Source organism: Notechis scutatus, chromosome 4, assembly GCF_049901735.1.
Source record: "Notechis scutatus isolate UNSWTSFEM ecotype Mainland chromosome 4, rNotScu1.2, whole genome shotgun sequence".
NCBI lineage: Eukaryota > Metazoa > Chordata > Lepidosauria > Squamata > Elapidae > Notechis > Notechis scutatus.
The window spans coordinates 65,345,396-65,365,948 of NC_142012.1; the positions used below are offsets into that span (position 1 = coordinate 65,345,396).

At 35.3% G+C, this 20,553-nt stretch overlaps 1 protein-coding gene and 1 pseudogene across 1 annotated transcript in view; both read right to left on the reverse strand.

The window, feature by feature from the left end:
- TLL1 (tolloid like 1) overlaps positions 1-20,553 on the reverse strand; it is a 143,616-nt gene that overhangs the window by 14,876 nt on the left and 108,187 nt on the right. Inside the window, exons 9-17 of the mRNA XM_026676585.2 lie at positions 20,189-20,304; positions 16,179-16,281; positions 15,235-15,351; positions 12,511-12,656; positions 10,878-11,073; positions 7,720-7,845; positions 2,660-2,820; positions 984-1,164; positions 84-209 (exon numbers count right to left, since the gene is read on the reverse strand). Of these exons, the coding sequence (XP_026532370.2) occupies positions 84-209; positions 984-1,164; positions 2,660-2,820; positions 7,720-7,845; positions 10,878-11,073; positions 12,511-12,656; positions 15,235-15,351; positions 16,179-16,281; positions 20,189-20,304 (1,272 nt within the window). The remainder of the gene's footprint in view (positions 1-83; positions 210-983; positions 1,165-2,659; positions 2,821-7,719; positions 7,846-10,877; positions 11,074-12,510; positions 12,657-15,234; positions 15,352-16,178; positions 16,282-20,188; positions 20,305-20,553) is intronic.
- Positions 1,430-2,202, reverse strand: LOC113417958 (large ribosomal subunit protein bL20m pseudogene; annotated as a pseudogene).

Consider the following 20,553-nt stretch of genomic DNA (forward strand, 5'->3'; position numbering starts at 1 on the left):
AACAGATGGAAATATAAGGTTACATGCATAAAATAAAATGCACTCAAGCAACTTCTTTAAAATAAGGTTCTCTGACTTTTTACCTTCCTTGCAGTCATGTTTGTTTTCATGAAGCACAAATCCATTCCGACATTGGCAAACATAGCTTCCAAAAGTGTTAATGCATTCATGCTGGCAGCCACCATTGTCCTTTGAACATTCATCTTTATCTATAAAATATACAACACATTTACTCTATGAAGAGCATTTACCTCTATTTTTCATAAAAAGGTACATAATGGTTTTAGTTAGGTTTAAGTCCCTGTGGGAAACTTTCTCCTTAAAGTATAGAAAAACAGAGCCGCACATAATACGCAACATGGAAATGTACACTGCTTGGCATTTCCTTGATTGGATTGCAATTGTCTCACAACTGGGCAAGTATATAGAATTGAAGGTCAAAATTTTAATAATTGATGAATTAATGTATAATGAGGATATATATTTTGTTAATTGGCAAAGTTTCAACATCAAAATGCTTGAAGCTTTATGAATTTATATATATGCACATAAGTGTCTATGTGAGTGCATATATGTATGTTTGTGTGCAAATAACATATATGGCTATTCAATTATGTTGTTTTATTTAAAGAGTTTGAATGACAAAACATTAAGAGAAAATTACTACAAATAAAGGAAAACCAATATAATTAGGAAGACAAATGAATAATGAAATCTGGATACTAATATAGGTATATATTATTATTACAACTAATAATATATTCCTCTATCACAATTATTATAGTATATGTATTGAAATTATTTAATTAAGTGAAAAATTGAAATTGAACTTTTTAAGAGACTGGCCATTCATCTTCATTGGAATCAAAAAATGAAAAGCATAAATAAATCTCACCTTGGAAAAAAGATTTTGAAAACTTTAATTGTATTTGCAAAAACCCAAATATTCATACGGATCACACTTATTGTACTTGTTTTAATACCTGAGAAGAAGTGAGCTTTGAAACCTTTTTTTGAAACCGTGTTATCGGATTTGAACTCAATTCTCATGTTGTTATACTGGGATGTGATAACTTCAGGCACTTCTGTACCACAAAATTTACCATGTGGTTTAGAATCAGTAGAAAGGCCACTACGAATTTCCACATAATCGTATTTGCACACCTAAAAAATGAAATGCCAGTATTAATCTAAATGCAATTAAAAATACATTTATCTTTCAATTTATACCTTTAACTATGAGACATAATGTGGTTTAGCTCTTTTTTTTTTCTTTGATTGTTTGCATTACTCATTACACCAAATTTGATCAAATATAAAAGAGGGTTTGGATGGTTTTTCTTTCTTTCCTTTTTTTTTAAATCAATATTTTTATTTTTAAAATGTTTCTTTTTTAATTTGAGCAGAGCTCATTGGGAGTGCCTGCCCTTCACAGATGTTTTAATAGGCAGGAAAATATTCCTTCAGGTTCCTTTCCTTCTCCCTGGGCTACAAGGAGTCCTTCATCCCCTCTTCTTTTGGCTAAAGCAGCTAAAGATTTAAATGTCTTTGGTTCATAGATGGCTAGCTCGGCTAATGATTTCCGGTTCAATTCTACTTGACACTTATAAAGGCCACTTATGAAGTTATGGTACTTCACACCATGCTCCAGCGATGCCGCTTCGATCCTAGTTTCCTAAAGAGTCCTCATATCTTTCTTTTTGAGATACCTGGTCTTGGTGGTATACACAAAGGCCCTCCAAACAGCTCGGTATGCCAAGCTATAGCAGCGGTTCTTCGCCCACGAAAATGCAGGGCATGCTTGAGGATCTGCAGCTTGCACCAAAATTGGTCGGTCACCCGGCTGTGGAGCCAAAGCGACAGAAGAAAACCATTGCCAGCAACCTGTTGCTTTGCAAAAGAAGCGGCAGAGGGGGGGAGGTCGCCGGGCTGGAAGTGACCGAGCCACGCGATGCAATTCCCTTCCTTTCCCCGCCCGGATGGTTTTTCTTTCTTGAGTAAAAGACTTGGAACCCTATTGATGCCAGGATCTTAATATTAGCTCTGTTGTATTATGATTCAAATTCCTTTGGTATTAATAATAATGAGTAATGTAAACAGTATTGTCACACCTACATATTTTTTTTTTTCATTTTAGTTTGTCTTTCCATATTTCTGGTTTAATTTAAAAATTTAATTTTCTATTATGGTTACCTGAATCATGTTATGTCTGTATACTGGTATTAAATGAGTTGGAAAATTCTTATTAATTTGTTAACTAAAATCTTTTTTTAGCTTTTTAAATGAATGTATGGTATTCTCAATGAAAAGACCTAACATTTGGTCATCTTGGCTTTTCCTGACCCTTAGGAATTCTAATTCTGGACCTAATATTTTGATAGTGTGTTGATGTATGTTTTAATTAGTGATAATGAATTTATTCATGTATGTTCATGTAATAACCTCCAATCTCAAAGTGGGTTTTAGAAATGTGGTCATGATTTCATTTGTATGTTGATTTCAAGTGGATTATTCAGCATGCAGTTAAAACAGCACCAAGAAATAAGAATTAAGAGCCAATGAAGAAAACAAGAATTATGATGGATACTTTTCATTAATAGGATCTATTTTGCATTCTGCTACTATTAGCAAATATTAGCTGCGGCTGTCATTAACTTACTTCACTCCCTTCCAGTTCAAAGAACTCAAACTTCACTGAGATTCTGTACTGGGTGGGAGCAACAAGTTGCCACACGCAGTTTTTATTAGGGGGGTATTCTTTGGGCCATCCTGGTGATGTTAGAGTCCCATTCAGCTTTGTCAAAAGACCCCCACAGGCAGCTGAAATAAAAGGGAAAGAACAGATTCATAAAGTTATAAGCTCATAAAATTATAGTTAGTACACATGACAAAGTAGTAAATGAATTCAGTAATCTATCTTTTCTAAACAAACAAACAAAACAGATAAATCCTAAAGTGTGGCCAATATTGGCTATTGACATATATGGACTGTAGGCAAGGAGGCTGAAAACAAGGTACGCATACATAAATATTGTTTCTTCTTTTTTAAAAAAATCGGCTACATACTATATCTTATGACTCTCAGAAAATCTCACAGGTTCCTCTTTTCTTTACTCATATTTTCAACATTGTATCAATTCAAATTGTAGCTGAAAGTCAAAATAGAAAATAAAAGACAAACCAAAACAGAATTCATGGTGGGCCTGAGACTAGGATGCTAAAGAGCTTGTACTAGAATATTTATAGATTTTCCTAGTGAAAATATGTGAAATCTGTCACTCCATAATCATATTCTAAACTGGAGTATACAGTATTTATGGACACCCCAATGCTTATGAAATGCCTGTGACCAATACAGTGGAATAGCACCTACAGAATTCCAATTCTCTCCCAATAAATAAGAAATAGCTGCAAAATTTTGTGGAGACACAATTGAAATCTTATGGAATTTGTTGCGTATGTGAGTTTGCAGCTATTTTCCTCATTTTAAAAAATTGTGACCACTCCCTCAAAAAGTTACCCAACTCAGGCTAAATTCAAAAATATGTTAAGTAATTCATGTAAGATTATATCCAGTGGGTAGAATTCAGCCAGTTTGCACCACTTTGGGAGAATTGGTTATTAATTTTGGTGAACTGGTTGTTGGAAGAAATCATTAGGTCAGAGAACCAGTGGTTAAATTATTTAAATCTCACCACTGATTATATCGATTTAATTTCTTCAACCAAGGTATGAATTCCATGATCATAAATTTAGAGCTGAATCTTAGAATCTTAGGCACTTAGAAGAAAGCAAAGAAATAGATCATCAAACAAATCAACTCCGAGTTCTCATTCAAAGTGCACATGGTCAGGTTAAAGTTATCCTACTTTGGACATATTATATGAAGTTCCAGCTCTCCAGGAAAGGCAGTAACACTTAGAAAGGCAGTAAGAAGAGAACAAGGTGACCAGAAGCAAAATGGAAGAATTCTATTCGCCATGAATATGCTGTTGGAAGAGCTGAAGGATGCGGTTATGGATAGGTCATCATGAAGAAAATCTAATTATCTGATTCCTAGGAGCTGAGAATGTCTTAAAGGCACACTTACTTACTATACTTATCCAATAAGAGAAAAGACACGATGCCACAAACATTTAGATGTAAGATACACATAATGCTTTTTCTTCGGGAAAATTCTTATATAGAAATTGAGTGATTTCACAAATGAAGTACAGCTTTAGTGGTAATATTACCCATATAAAATATTATATTTGTAAATGCAAGAGATTTTCTAAGTTTTCTGAAGTAGTATTTATTGTTCTGTAATAAAACAAAATTTGGAGAAGGGGGGGGATGGCTTTTTCTATTGTCAGGACTAGCTCATTTAAACCAGAGGTCAGCAGTACATTGTAGCTTTCCAGACACTCGACTCCTTATTCACATGTAGGCTTATTCAGCAAAAGATTCCCAGAGATACATTGCCTAATTCAGGGGTTCTCAATCTTTCTTCACCACGGATCCCTATTCAATACCATTTTTGGCCACGGACCATGGCCACAGACCAAGACTTAGCTATAGTACTTAGACTTACATACCGCTTCACAGTGCTTTAAAGCCCTCTTGAGAGGGCGGAGCGGGCGTCGCGACGATACGGCATGCGATCTTGGAGGTCTGAGATCGCTGCCGATATCTTTGCTCCTAGATGGTCCAATCGGATCTAAACCATCCCGAAGAGACAGTGAATGTAAAGAGCACATCCTGTCGATCCCAGGGATATCGCAAAGTCCCTGGTAGAGGCAGCCATTAAAGCTGCTGAAGTTGGGACAGCTCCGAAAGAGAACGGAAAGAGAGAGTGTGCTAGTTTGGTGAGAACTTTTTCTTTATTTTAAGATTTGAAAGGACACCCTAAGGAAAAGAAAGAATCTGTAAAAGTTTTGACAGAAGTGATTAAGCGGCGATTTTAAACAGGAATGTCAAAGTAATATTTTTATTTTATTTTTTCTCATTGCTGGATTTTCTACACATGATTTTATATTTTGAAACTGGACTGGTTTTTTCTTCTTCTTTTACCTATTGTTTCTCTCCTTTTTGACTTTATAATATTCTAGTCTAGAGACTCCCTTTTAGTCATCTTTTTAAATATCTTTTCCCCTTTTTAATTAATTTTTATTATATTTTGTTTGGAAAAGGAGGGGGAAAGTGAAAGCAAAAGAAACTCTGTGACACTGCCAACTAGAGGCTTGGAAATATTTTATTTCTTTTTCTTGACCAGACAAAGCTGAGAAAGAACTAAGACTTATTTTCAAGGACATTGCTATTTGATAAGATAGAGGGAAGAGCATAGGAGAGTATTATTGCAGGTGCTCTTCTGGGTTTCTATCAACAGCTGAAGTCTGGTGTTGAAGCTTATAGGGAAAAAAAAAAGGTGATAAGACTCTGGAGAAGAGAGTTATAAATTTTAACAAAAGCCTTGGATAATCAAACAAGGTGCATTGTGCTCTTTTTATTTTTTTTTAAGCTGCACTATTTCTTACTTTAACAAAATCCCCTCCTTACTAGTTTACTTTTCATAATAGCTATTTGGATTTTTGGCCTTTTGGAAGTTGTTTTTGTCTTTCTTTTTGTCTTTTGAAGTCAAATTTTTACGTTTGCATTTTATTTTAAAGGAAAAGCTTTAGTATTAATGATTTCCTTCCTTTCCTTTTCTTTTTTTAAGGGAGTAGTCTTGAATGAAAAGGGTGAACTTAAATCTATGCAAAAATTAGAGGAACAAGGTATAAAGATGAATTGGTTTTCAAATGCATAAATACATTCAAGGTATGACAAAGATTCTAAAACAGAAGGTTTCTATGATAACTGACTGATTTAGATAAGATTTTGACAGGTAGTGATGAAAAGGTGATTAAAAAATTGTATGGATATTTATCAGAAATTAAACTAGAAGAAGAACAAGTTAAAGAAACTATGATTGCTTGGGGGAAGAATTTTGGATATGGGATTGATCTAGAGAAATGGCAAAAATTGTGGTCTCAAAATTACAAAATGACAATGTCAACAGCATATAAAGAAAATTTGTATAAGATATTTTACAGGTGGCATTTTCCCCAACAAGAATAGCAAGAATATTCAAGAACAAATCTGAAAAATGTTGGAAATGTCATCAGATACCTGGCTCATATTACCATATGTGGTGGACTTGTGCGGATGCCAAAAAATATTGGACTAAAATCCATACGTGGTTGGAAAAAATGACAAAAAAGCATATAGATTTGAAACCAGAGATATTTTTATTGGGAATTTTAACTGAAATATATAGTAAAGAATTGAAATGCCTGATTGTAAATGTATTAACAGCGGCTAGGATTGTATTTGCTAAACCTGCAAAAATGAGAAAATACCATCACAGGAGGAAATAATTAAGAAAATATTGGAATGTGCTGAAATGAGTAGACTGACATTTGAAATCAGAGAACAAGATGATAAACAATTTTATAAAATTTGGGATCTATTCTATCAATGGTTAGACAATAAAACATGGTAATGAAATATGTAGATTCTTAGAAAATAATAAATATATAAAGATGTATTCTTTTCTTATTATATCTACAAAATGATTGTAGGATAGATTTGAGATGATAATATGAACTGTCATAAAACAAATTAAGTAAAATATGATTATTTTGTAAAACATGGATGAATAAAAGTACAGTCAAAGGACTGATTAACAATGATATTAATGTATTTAATACTTGATTGAAAATATGAGAATATATACAATGTAATTGTAATTGAAGACTACGAAATGGAAGCACAAAACAATTTGTAAACCAACCGGCACGCTGTATGTATATATATGGAAGATGGCTTGATGTTTTTATGTTTTGTTTGTCTATGTTCGTCTTAAAAACCAATATCTAGGTCCTTAACTCAAAATTTAAATCATAACATTTCTTCAAGCCTTCACGGACCCATCAAGATTCCGCAACCACAATTTGAAAACCATTGTCCTAATTCATCTCTTTATTGCAATTATTGACAGCATGAATGACGCTACCAACAATTTGCCCTCTGCCATGGAAAAGAAGCAAAACCTTTATGCAGCACCATGTTTTAACTTCCATCTTTCTGAGTTACAGTAATGGACACCTGGTGGTTCACTCAGGTATATTAGGCAACTGCTATAAGTTTATTGAATAGATCCTTGTTTGCTGGATTATCTACAAAATGGAATGGAAGTAGAGGAAAATGAGCATATTTGCAATAATTTGAGACCTGATCTTACCTTGCTCTTGGCAAAAATCCAAGCAACTTTATAGAACAGTAATAGTAAAAAGACTTAACAGAGTAACAGCCTGGTAAGTTTTATCTTTTTCCTGTTTTATTTAAATACACAGTTCTACTTTTAGAACATACAAATGTTATATCTACGGATGTTTTTATTAGTTAAATGTTTTCCATGATTTCATAAAATTCATACCCATCTCACTAAGAACAAGACATACTGACATTGAAAATAGCCAGCTGGCTAGAGTAAACTTTTATTAACTCACTACGCATGGAATCTATTGTCTGGTCAGCATTTTTGAGAAATAGCTGATGTAAGGTTTATAATAGATACACAAAACCAGCCCTGGCAAGAATGAAAAATTGGGCTTAATGCAGATACGATATTTGCCATAAAAGCAAGCCATGTAATAAATAGTCTCTGAAATATTGAAAATTAGTGCATTCAATTACCTTCACAACTCTTCTTATCAGGCCCAAGCTCATAACCTGGATCACAAGCACATTGATAACTGCCCAGCGTATTCACACATCGTTGTTCACATCCACCATTGTCCAATTTGGCACATTCATCTTCCTCTGAGAAATAAAAAATAGCATTGCATTCAAACATAAACATACCTCTTTTTTTATACTGTATTACAATACAATAACAACAATTACAATAACAACAAACTTGCATTTATAACTCAAATTGTGTTTGATGTAAGCATTTTCGCAAAGCCAGGATACATCTAATGACTGAAAAGACAAGAATAACCCTTTAAGCATTGACCTTATATTTTGTCAGTCCCAGTTGATAAGACCAGAGCAGAAAATCAATTCTACAGGAAGGCTGAACTTATTTTTATGGTGACTGGCTATAGTAACGGAATCTTGCAAATCTGATTGTGTTGTACCTACTCCCCCTTTTTATACCCCAGTAAATCAGAGAGGAGTCTGGCTGAGCTGCTTCCAAGTGTTATCTCATTGCTCTAGTATTAGTTTTAATTTTTTTCCCTAGGTAAAGGTTCTTGCATACTTCCATCATGAATATCTGTTACCTAGAGTTGTCTTATTTTTCTCTACTTCTGTTGTTTATATTGATCAGCCAGGAATACAGCTGAGACTGAAATAATATTCTTCGTAATTTCAAGACTTGAAAATTAGTGTAGGTAATGTGTAGTAGAAATTAGGATTGGTTAGGAGGAGTACAATACAGCAAAACTCCCTTCCCCCAATTACTTAATCTGGCACTTGAAAAATAATAAACTTTGTCAGCTCAGCCATAAAACATTTAGAGAGCCAAAGAATGATGACAACAGAAGATAATAGGAGGTGAGCATAAACTCTAGGAAACAAGATAGCCCCACACCATGTTTTTTGTAATTATGCTCTTAGAATGCCCTTTCTTCATTCAGTGAAGCAGTTTTTGTAGTTATCCATTATCTCATAAGATCCACCCCATAGTTGATTCCATTAACATATAAGTTTTTTATTGCTTCCCACTGCAGGGAGAGGATTTATTCATCTGTTTTGCTGATGATTGCAATTGTGTTTCAGGGGATGCTTGGTGGAATTCCTGAGTACCTCATTGTGTCGATCAATTAAGACCTCTTGGATTCACTTGAGTTGGATTTGTTCTGTGCAGGATCTCTGGAGTTGGCTGAGTTATGGGGTGATTTGGTTATCTACAAAGAGTTTTTGTCCTATTGACATTGAGGAACTGGATACAGACAATGGAGCTGTAACTGCATCAGCCTATATTTTAGGATGATGCTCCAACTTGTTGCTTAAGATCTTCCTACAGGTGACATGTAGTTGGGTCCAAGTGATGGTAGATTCTTCCTGGACAGAAGGAATGGTTCCATATGTGGTTAAGGAGGCAGTGGCCTGGCAGTGGTTAAGGAGGAAGGGAAGATTGTTGAGTAGATAAAAAGGATTATCTAGATCACTTTCAGTTAGGTTCAAACTTGGGCACAGTATGGATAATATTGGTCACCTTTGCTGAAAATATCAAAGGTATTAAATATCTTAAATGCAGGGTATGGGACTGGATCAGGGTTTTTCTCTTGGCACTTATCTGTTTACATGTGGTTGCTTTGGTGCAGTGGTCACCAAGCGGTAGTCCGTGAGAAAATTTTGGTGGTCCGTGGAGAAATGTCACCCCCAGAGCACCCCCCAAAGCAATTAATCTAGGCTTTGTGGGAACACAAAGCTGTGCCGCCCACATGGCCCGCAGGAACCCTTCCCACCCACTCACTCTTTACCTGGCAAACTTGCCTGCTAAGTTACTATTTTTCCTCCCCCCCCCCCCGACTACCAGCTGTTCTGCTGTGCAGGGAGATTTAGATTAACTAAAATGCAGGAAATCGTTGGATTTCTTGCTTTCTAGCTAATCTTTAGATCTTTGGCTCTGCTTTTAAGCAGAGCCGAACCTTTCTAAGGACTGAAGCTTCTATTATTCAGTGCAGGTAGCCGATGGCAGAAAGAGATCTCTGAATGAATCTGTGATTCTGTGAGCAACACAATCTGCCTGCTTGCTTGCTTGATTTTGGGTAAAAGTTGTTCTTTTTTAATAAAAAAATTCAATATTTACATAAATATTTATGTTAATCTGTAGTTTGCATAGCAATATGTGACAGACCCAGCACAGAATCATAGACCAGATGATCTGATTCTGTGACAACTCAAGCCCCACACCCACAAATTAGGCCATGCCCACAGAACCAGTTGTTAAGAAATTTGAATCCCACCCCTGCCTCTAAGTTTGTGTTTGTGTGTATGTGTGTGTGTGTGAGAGAGAGAGAGAGAGAGAAAGAAAGATTCCACCAATGTCAGCAAGCCACCGTCAGTCAAAATTCATATTAGTGGTCCCTGGGATTTAAAATTATGAGTTTGGTGGTCCCTGAAGTCAAAAAGGTTGGCGACCCCTGCTTTGGTGTATAGTTTTATACTTTGGTTATAGGTTTTAATTGGCTTCTGTTATTTTCTGATGATATACACTGCCCTGAGTTGAGCAGCTGCGTAAATCAGGTAAATAAATAAATTATATTCAATTGATTCTTGTATTGTATCCACTTAGTTGTATATTCTCATTACTCTACATAGGGAAGTTCCCTCTCCACCCTGTTTAGGTTTTCCTTTTTAGGCTACCTCCAGTATAATAAATAAACTGAGCTTCAAAAGAATTGTGTTGCAACCTCAGCTTTAAAATGAATTCTTAGCAAAATTAGTGAGAGTAGTTGCCCCTAGAAATGCATTCAAATCACTTTGGATCTTCTGGTTTAGAAAACCATTTCATAGTGAGAATAAATAAAAGATGAAAAAGAGACCTGCAAGCTCATAGATCAAACCACTCTTGTAGTCTCAGTAGTGAAGGCTATAGGATCAGGGGCAGAAGCAGAAAATTTGTCTGAACAATAAACTTTAAATTAAAGGGAAGTGTCCACATTATTTTTTCTTGAGTTTTATCATTAGCAATAGCACTTACTGTTCCATTGTTCCTTTACAGCTGTTCCTTTCTAAATGATTTACGGAATCAGCAGTATTAGCTTGCAATACTGCATTCTAGCCACTGCACCAGCATAGCTCTTAAAGGCAATTACACCACTAATTGCCTAAACTGTTACCTTTAAAAAAATTAGCAGCAAATCCTGCTTTATTGACTGTCCCATCAGAAACAAACTTCATCCACAGGGTATTTGAGGTAGATTTTATATCTTCGGGTTTATCATAGCCGCAAAAATGGCCAATCAAAGGGCTACTTTCACTCAATCCATCTCGGACTTCTAAATAATCATAGGCACAATTATCATGTCTCTCAATCTGCAAATATAAAATGATATTTGATCAAAAGTATAATATGTATATTTCTGCTAACAATTTTTAGATTAGCTGTATTACTCAGTGTCTAATATAAAATATTTGTTGTCCAATTATAAAAAGCTTCTTTATATCTCATAAAGGCTAAATGTCCTGGATAGATATTATACTCTTTTCTAGGGAAACCGATTCCAATTCCAAACAGGGTTTCTTTTAAAAAGTAAAATTAAATTGGAGAGAAATTATGCTGGCACCAAGAGATGTTTATTTGCCATCTTGTGGTCAAATAAGTATCAAGTTGAACTTAAGGCAGATGAGAAAATCAGAACTAGGAAAAGTTATAAAATTTGGAAATTCAACAGATAAAAGTATTCTATTGAGCAACAAAAATAATTTTAATATGACCACATATAGTTTAGATTGGAATAATTTTTTGCCTTAGATAAAACTTAGTACAGTAAAAAAAATAATGTTTTTACAGTGATTTAGGCCAGTGATCTATTGAGCAATTCTAATTTGGAAGCCATATTTCTTTTATAACGTCTAGAAGCAGGGAAGAGAGATATTAGCACCATAAGGCTTCCATTCTATATCTGTGTTATTTAAGAAATATCTTGTTTCTCACTAAGGATGGTTCCCCCTCAGTTATTAATCCAGATGAGTTTTATGAGAATGCCTCTTTTGACATTTCTTTACAATACAATTCTGCAACATGAGTTGATTGATTATGAGCAAGATTGCAGTTTGAATTCTTATTATTTTTAATGAAAAGGAAAGGAAGTAATATAGTAAAAATCAGCATACCCTGTATAAAAACTTCATAAAACTTTTTTTATTAAGTTTCATTTATATAATTCCATTTATCTATCTACCTATTTTCTAATCCCTGACACAAAGGGATTTTGAACAACGTTATGAAATATATTTTCCTGGCCTAGATTATAACGTAAATCAGAAAAAAGTTAAATGAGTTACAGGCTTATTTAACAGTACATAATAAATATGGTTCCGAATTGAATTATACTGTATAACGATAAAAATAAAAATTACAGATTATTATAAAATTCATTACAGTTATGATCCCTTTATAAAATATCAGCATGATGTAATTGTATGAAGAGGGAAAAGAGAACAAACAGATTTTAGAAAGAAATAAAAGTCCTATTCCTTAAATAGTCTTTGGAACAGGATTAGTTACTTGTTAAAAGAAACTATTGTCAGTTTTTAAAACATTCCTATTCAAATAGTGAGATAATAACCCTTTCATCTTTTGAAGTTTCTGCAATGAAAAACTCTCAGTGAAAGGAAATATGAACTACTTTATGGCTTTATGTTATACAGAGAATGCTTTGTGTCTATGTTGGCTTAATGAGGATTCCCTTAAATGTCACTGTCAGTTAGCCAAAAGATGGTTTGCTCAGATCAGTTAAAAGGCTTTACCTCAAATGCCTGAAAGGTTAATCCGACATTGTAGTTCTCAGACACTGTTATTTTCCACACACATTCTTTCATTGGTCTATAGTCATCGGGATAATTGGGCGACTGGATCTGGCCTTCATTTTTATGTATCTCACCTCCACAAATTGCTAAAGAATACAAAAGAAGAAATGTAAACTTACTAGTGTTTACATTTTTTTAAAATGAGAAGTTACTTGTGTCTGGAGGACCCCATTCAAATAACAAATATGTGAATTCTTCATCAAGTGTTCCCGATAAAATTTATGATTAAAACTATATGCAGTGCAATCTACTTACTCTATGTATACAGTGTATTCAGAAAGTACTCAGACCTCCTTCACTTTTGTCAATTTTGTTATGCTGCAGTTGTTTAAATTCTTTTTTGGTTTTGTTTTGCATTAATCTACATGAATGCAAAATGATAAAGTGAAAATAGAATTTTCTGTAAACTTATTAAAAAGAAAAAAACTAAAATATCACATTGGCATAAGTATTCAAGACCCTTCACTCAGTACTTTGATGAAGCACTTTTTGGCAACAATTAGAACTCCAAGACTTTTGGGGTATGATGCGACAAGATTTACATACCTGGATTGAGGGATTTTTCTGCCCTTCTTCCTTGATAACCCCCTCAAACCCAAGTCAGGTTTAATGGCAACTGCTAGTGGACAGTCATTTTTCAGGTCCCACCAGAGATGTTCAATAGGGTTCAAGTCAGGGCTTTGGCTAGGTCACTCTAGGAAATTCACAGAGTTATCTCTAAGACATTCCTGTGATATCTTGGCTTTACGGTTAGGATCGTTGTCATGTTGGAAAGTGAACCCTCGGCCCAGTCTGAGGTTCCTGAGCACTGCAGAACAGGTTTTCATGGAGGGTATCTTGATACTTTGCTCCATTCAGTTTTCCCTCAGCCCTGACCAGTCTCCCAGGCCCTGCTGCTGAAAAACACCCCCACAGTATGATGGTGCCACCACACCATGCTTCACTGTTGGGGTGATACTGGGCAGGTGATGAGCAGTGCCTGGTTTCCTTCAGACATAACATTTAGAATTGAGCACAAACAGCTCAATCTTGGTTTCATCAGACCGGAGAATTTTGTTCCTCACAGTCTAAGAGTCCTTCAGGTGCTTATTTGCCAACTCCAAATGGGCTTTCGTGTGTGTTGCACTAAGGAGAGGCTTCCGTCTAGCCACTCTGCCATAAAGCCCAGATCAATGGAGGGCTGCAGTGATGGGTATCTTTCTGGAAGCTCTGTCCCATCTCCACACAGGATCTCTGGAGCTCAGTCAGGTTCTCGGTCCCCTCTCTTACTAGGGCCCTTCTCCCCCGATTGCTCAATTTGACTAAGTGACCAGCTCTTGGACGAGTCCTGGCTGTGCCCACACTTCTTCCATTTTAGAACTATGGAGGCCACTGTGCTCTTTTTATTTTTTATTGTAGCCTTCCCCAGATCTGTGCCTTGCAATAATCCTGTTTCTGAGCTCTACAGGCAGTTCCTTTGACCTTGTGTCTTTTGCTCTGCCACAGTATGCATTGTTCAACTGTGAGGCCTTCTATAGAGAGGTGTGTGCCGTTCCAAATAATGTCCAATCAATTTAATTTACCTCAGGTAGGCTCCAATTAAGGTGTAGGAACATGTTAGCAACAATTAAGATGAATTGGGGGAGAGGCACCGAAGCTAAATTTCAAGTATTTTTGCAAAGGGTCTGAATGCTTACGCCAATGAGATATTTCAGTTTTTTTCTTTTTAATAAATTTACAGATATTTCTAAAATTCTGTTTCCACATTGTCATTATAGGGTACTGACTGTAGTTTAATGAGAGAGAAAAAAAAATTCAACAACTATAGAAATTAGGCTGCAGCATAGGAAAATTAACAAAAGTCAAGGGAGTTGGAATACTTTCTGAATGTAGTGTAAATTGCAGACTGGATAGCAGCCATAGGAAATGACCCAGCAACTTCAGTGTCTGGGCCAATACCTGTTAATGTAGGGGTTTCCCTTTGTCGCCTGTGAAAGGGAAATGCTTGGCATGCGCAATGGGAAATCTGCAGCGCATGGAAAATTCCTTTCCCATCAGAAAGGAAACTCTAAGCATACAGAACCTGGTATGCTACCCCAGTTTGCATGTTTATTACTACTCAGAAGGGTCCAGAAATATCTCCTGAGAGATTAGAACACAAAAAGAACTTTCAGATACTTGAAAGTTGTGTAAGACAATAACTATTACTCAAGTATTCTCTGAGAGGCATCTGGTTGAATTCAGGGATTGAATGCAAGAAAACCCTATTGATTTGGGTTGGACTTCACATGCATATCCAAACCTACCCACTTATCCTTACTTTAACACATAAGGCAATCTCCCCCCAGTTTGATCCATTATAAATGTGTTGGGCCTGTAATTCATAAGCCTCAGCAAATCTGGCCAGTAGGGAAGACTGCTAATTATCCCAGAAGTAATCTAAATAATTGCTCAAATCTTTCCTGTAGTTTTCTGTTTGAACTATAAAAGCAGTCTGAGGAAAGAATTTTAGCAATTGATTATCTCAAGAGCCATGGTTTAGTATTTTGGTATTTCCCTATTTTGGTATTTCTTAAAATTTACATGTTATACCAAAATGGATGGTCTGCTGAATTTGGGCCACCGAGGTATTTTATGTTAATCTGGTATAAAAGTTTAACCTAGTTGACTTTCCTATGGACTCACCTTCATAAATGGCTGCAAATCCTTTTCCTACCCAGTTGCTGCTGCTACGGAACTCAATCCACATTCTACTATCACTAGATGTGAGGATGTTTGAGAGTTTATCTCCGCAGAATCTGCCTAAAAAAATGTAAAAAGTGAGACAGTGCATTTTAAAGCATCTCTAAAGATGATGCCATGCAGTATGATATAAGCAGTGTGAGATGCAAACTACAGTTCTACAAGATAGATGGATGGATGGATGGATGGATGGATGGATGGATGGATGGATGGATAATTACTTTAGTTTGGGGGAATCATTTAAATTTGGCTTAGAATTGTACATTTATTTAATTCCCTAGTGGAAAATGGCAATGTGTCACACAATTAGGGATGCACACCCATATACATACACTCAAACCCACACAGCTTGCTGAACCATGATTTAGTCATTCTTCCAGCTTTCACTCTGTCACTGCTTTTACTCAGGTAAAGATATAGGTGTGTTGGAATAAAGTAGGGGGTTGTATTTGACAATAGTAGACAATAATAGATCTATAAACAGCCAGATGAAAATAAACTAAAATTTAATGTGGAACAAACAACAGAAAAGAAATAATTCCATTTATTTTTTAAAAAAAATATTGTGAAGCAGAAAGGATGCAGATGTGTAAATAACCGACACTAACTTAGTACACTTAAGCTAAGCCACTCTTACCTATATGAATTTTGAAATCATTTCTTGAGGTACCCATAACATAACATCATCCTATAACAGCTTTCCAAGCTTTTCCATGCGCGCATAAAAAAGTAGGATTTTGACGGCACGATTGTGGCTGCCATCTTGATTTTTTTTAACCCTCCCTACAGACATTCCTGCCTGATTCAAAAGATTAATTCCATTTCCATTTTATGTTATTTTTATTTCTACCTTTCACTTTTCAAAACTGACCACAATAGTTTCATACCAAGCAGAGGAGATTTCCTCCAGTAGCCATCTCTTACTTCAATGTAGTCATACCAGCACAGGCTGCTCTTATAGAGGTCCATTGTTGTAAAGTTTAGAACAATCTGGAATAAATGTAAAGGAGACAAGTGCCAGTAAATTGGTTTGTAGCTTGACAAAAAAAGAAAAATGCAAAGCTGTTCTTACCAGTATATTGGCTTTAAAGTGGAAGGAGATATTTCTAAAACAATTTTGGAAATCTTACCTTCTGAATAGCATCATATGGGGCATCTACGTGTTTATGACAGACAGAAGAAGATAGGACATTTGGGTGATTAAAAGGGAGATCAAAAACTGCTCTTAAAGACGTAACAGAAGGAAGGGATTGTTAATTTTCGGATAAAATCCAGCAGTAAGGATTTTGAACTTTTATTTTGCTAGCCAATGATGAGCCTAACAGATTGCATCCATTTCATGGTATATATTTTAGCTAGTGACACTAGAACTTCTTTAACAGAATCTCTCCAGCATATTCATACCATGTACATTTAGCTGAAATGCATTAACTGTGTGTCCTAGTAATTTCAGTAGTGAAACATATCAGATGCTGCTATAGATTTCATCGCCCTTATCACAGAAGAGAAAATAGTGTCTGGTTACTTGCATCCTCCAAAGCAATCAGCCAGATCAGAGGTCAATCTCCATAATGATATCTCAGATAAGAACCCTTGGTTACTACCATGCTCAAGAATAGAGACAATTGATATGTCTGTGATTTCTTGCAGGGCAGGGGATGGAAACTTTGAAATGTAGGAAGGGGATAAAAGCTTTGTATTGATTTTTTTTTTTAAAGTAAGGTTTAATACTGTGATTTCAATTGGCCTATTATACAAGTAGGTACTTATTGTGATTATAACTGTATCAGAGGTGGCCAATCATTTTCTGGACAGTGTCTGCTTAAAGGATTCTGATAAGATCAAAGTATTGATTATTTTGAATGGGATCATTTTAAAGATGGAACATATCGTATTTTGAACAATTGCTTTCACATGATTATTTGCTATTGTGCCATTAATGCAATTTCATATTGCAATGGTGGACTTCTCCTGACAACCACCTTGGCACATGTCCTCTGTTTCTGAATGGGAATCTACCCCTCCGCTAATTAGTTAGTTAGTTTACTTTATTGTCATTGCACCTCGTACAATGAAATTCAATACCACCTGCACATTATACATAAAAAATAAAACAAAAACACACATCCTTCACATTCTATACAATTGAACCGAAAACCCCTGATACTGCATTAATATTGCACTATACAGTAGAATTCAATATAGTTACTGTTCTGGGATAGAAGCTGTTTTTCAGCCTATTTGTCCTTGTTTTTATTATCCTGTACTGTCTGTCAGATGGTAATCGTTCAAAAAAAGGGTGCCCAGGATGAGATGGATCTTTAAAAATGTTTTGAACCTTCTTAAGGCAGCGGGAGTTATAAAGCTCTTCCAAAGAAGGAAGAGGGCAACCAATAATCCTCTGGGCAATGATGTTAACCCTCTGGAGTGCTTTCCTATTTGCCACTGTGCAGTTAGCAAACCATACAATAAGTTCAATAAGTTAAAATACTCTTTATGGTGCAGCGGTAGAAGATCACCAGCAGTTTCTCATTCATACAACGCTGATATTTGAAAAATAAACTTACATGTTTACTTACTGGTTTTCCCCTGACCATAATTTGCATAACAGTACACTATGAAAATCACATCATACTGAAGTTATGGAAACATTTTTTGTAATTTTATGTTCAGAGATTTATAACCACCCAAAATATATCAAGATATAAAGTAGTATGCAATGTTTTAATAAAATATATAAATCTGTTCATTTATTTAACAGTTCATTAAACTGTGTGCATTCTTGGAAGAAAAGACAACCAATGTAGTTGGTTAATTCATTGGTTTCTACAATCATATTGATGAATCTCTGGAACTGGTTACTCTCTTGACTATATTTCATACAGCAATTGTTTTACGTCATTGATGTTTTTTTAACTGAGCAAGTAAAAACAGAAATTATATGAGAGATCTATGACCAGATTTTACCACCCTGTGTTATTGTTATGACAATCAAGGATGAGGAGTGTTAGCAAATACTACTACATTAAATTCTACTAATACTTCAGAGTTATTATCAGCATGAGATTTGAGGATCTATTTTCAATATTTCTTTCAGTTAAAATGTGCCCAGTAATATGATTAGATATTATCTGCAATATGCCTAAAGTTCTGTTTGTTTTGCCATGAGCCAAATGATGGCCAAGGATCCAGCGAAGTGAATTCAGCCTTCAGATTTCTATAATGTTTGTTATATTCAACTATTAAGGCTCTGGCTCTGGCATTAGTAAACGTCTGGACTTTTCTTGTCTTTTGATCATGACTATTAGGACTGGTGCAATCTGTTTATAAGGTTTTGGGTTTAAAACTGGGATCTAAACAGTTAACACATAAACTGGTTACAATGTGGTTGAACTGAAGCGCATGGCACCACAACTGTGTTTGGGACTGCCAACTACTTCCATGACTGAATAAAAAATTAGGCATGCTCCAGCCCACCCATTGAAATGGATGGACTAAAGCTTTATGAGCACTGTTGGACAATTACCAAAAAGTTTTGATATATTAGCAATAAGTTATTTTCATTTTCTTGTGTGCTAATTTTTTTTATTACAGGCATGAAATATAAAATTATGATTTGCTTAATCAAAGTAAATTACACATTCATAATAAAATTTTAAGTATATTTTAATTATTTTCAAAATTCAATTTCTAGTGACTGTTTCTCCCAATTGCAAGCACACTTGCATAACAGACTCAATTATCTGAACTAAAAAGCAAAACGAAAGAAAGAAGGTATAGAATTCAGCTTTGTTCTTCCATTCTTTATCCTTCTGAGAATGCACAAGGCAGGTTGGAAAACTATTTATTACATTTCTTTCCCTTGTGTTATGAAATGAGGCTAGTAGAACAGTACTGTAGCATGGTCATTCAGTATAGGAAGAAAAAAAACCACATTAAATGATGGAGAGATATGGCATGTGTGACATGGAATCTCACAACAGAACAAAAATCTTTCAAAACTGGCTGTTATGATAACATAACAGCTAAATATGACATTATTTGTGTTTTTCAATACCCATGAAATTACTTTAATATATGTTCTGCAACTCAGCAGACACAAGAAAAACTGGAGGCAAAGCAGACCAAGAGTTAAAGAGGATTGCATGATTACAAATTTCCAAAGATAAACGATCAATGAACATTTGCAAGCAGTTAAAAAAACGAGTGGCTACATAAACAAATTAGAAGTAGCAATAATATCTGATGCAGAGTTATCTGTTTCATTTTCACAGGTCTGCCAGAAAGCAGTGGGATAACTCAAATAGCTTTTCAGGATTTGACAAAACTAAGCAACAGGTTTCCATCAAATGAGCTCTTCACATTTCTAGCAGAGCTATGGCGCTAACAGTTGGTAACAGAACAGATAGTCGGGATAATTCTTGAAGTTTAAAAGCATACTTTATTTTTCTCCAAATTAAAGGGTTGAGGCATACTTCCAATGCGAATGTTAAGAAATACTAAGAAATTTATTTTAAAAATGAAGACTAGAAAATGGATACTTTTTAAATTCCTATGCTGTTTACAAAAATAGTAGGATAATCTGTTTTTGAGTCTCCATCGGTGTGCACCACTACCAACCTAACTAAAATCCATGTTAGTATAGTAGTATTTTTTTCTAAGTAATAAATCACCAGGCTGTACTCATTTTCATAGGAGGTTTCAAGCATAAATGGATCTGCAATAAGAGATTGATGATCTCTGAAGAGACAAAATAAAAGGGATGAAGATGTAGTCCGAAGGCTTTATTTGATTGATCTGCTCTTAACAAAACTCAAGCCCCTCAAGCTTTAAAATTTCTAATAAAATAAATAGTTTTCTTTCTGAGGAACCAGAGTTGGAAATTAGAGTGAAGTACCTTCTCTCCAGGAGTCACTGAAATTCTCCATATGCAATGTGTGTATGAAGGATAACCATTTGGGAACCCTGGAGATGAAAAGTTGCTTGTAGATTCTTGCAGAGTTTCACCGCATGCTGAAAGACATCAGATCATAGAGAAATTGTGAGCTCTCTGGGAGGGGGTGCTTGAGGAAACATGCCTCTTCTTACAGGGATTCACCAAAGGCAGAAAGAGAAATGCTTGTATTCAAATGGTGCAGCACTCTTTCCATCTCTCTTACCCGAGCTATGCATCAGTCTGATTTGCTGCCACTACTTACATAGAAGAATCCTAGTAATGATATAATGTTTGGCGTTACCTCTTTCATTTTATGGCTATATTGA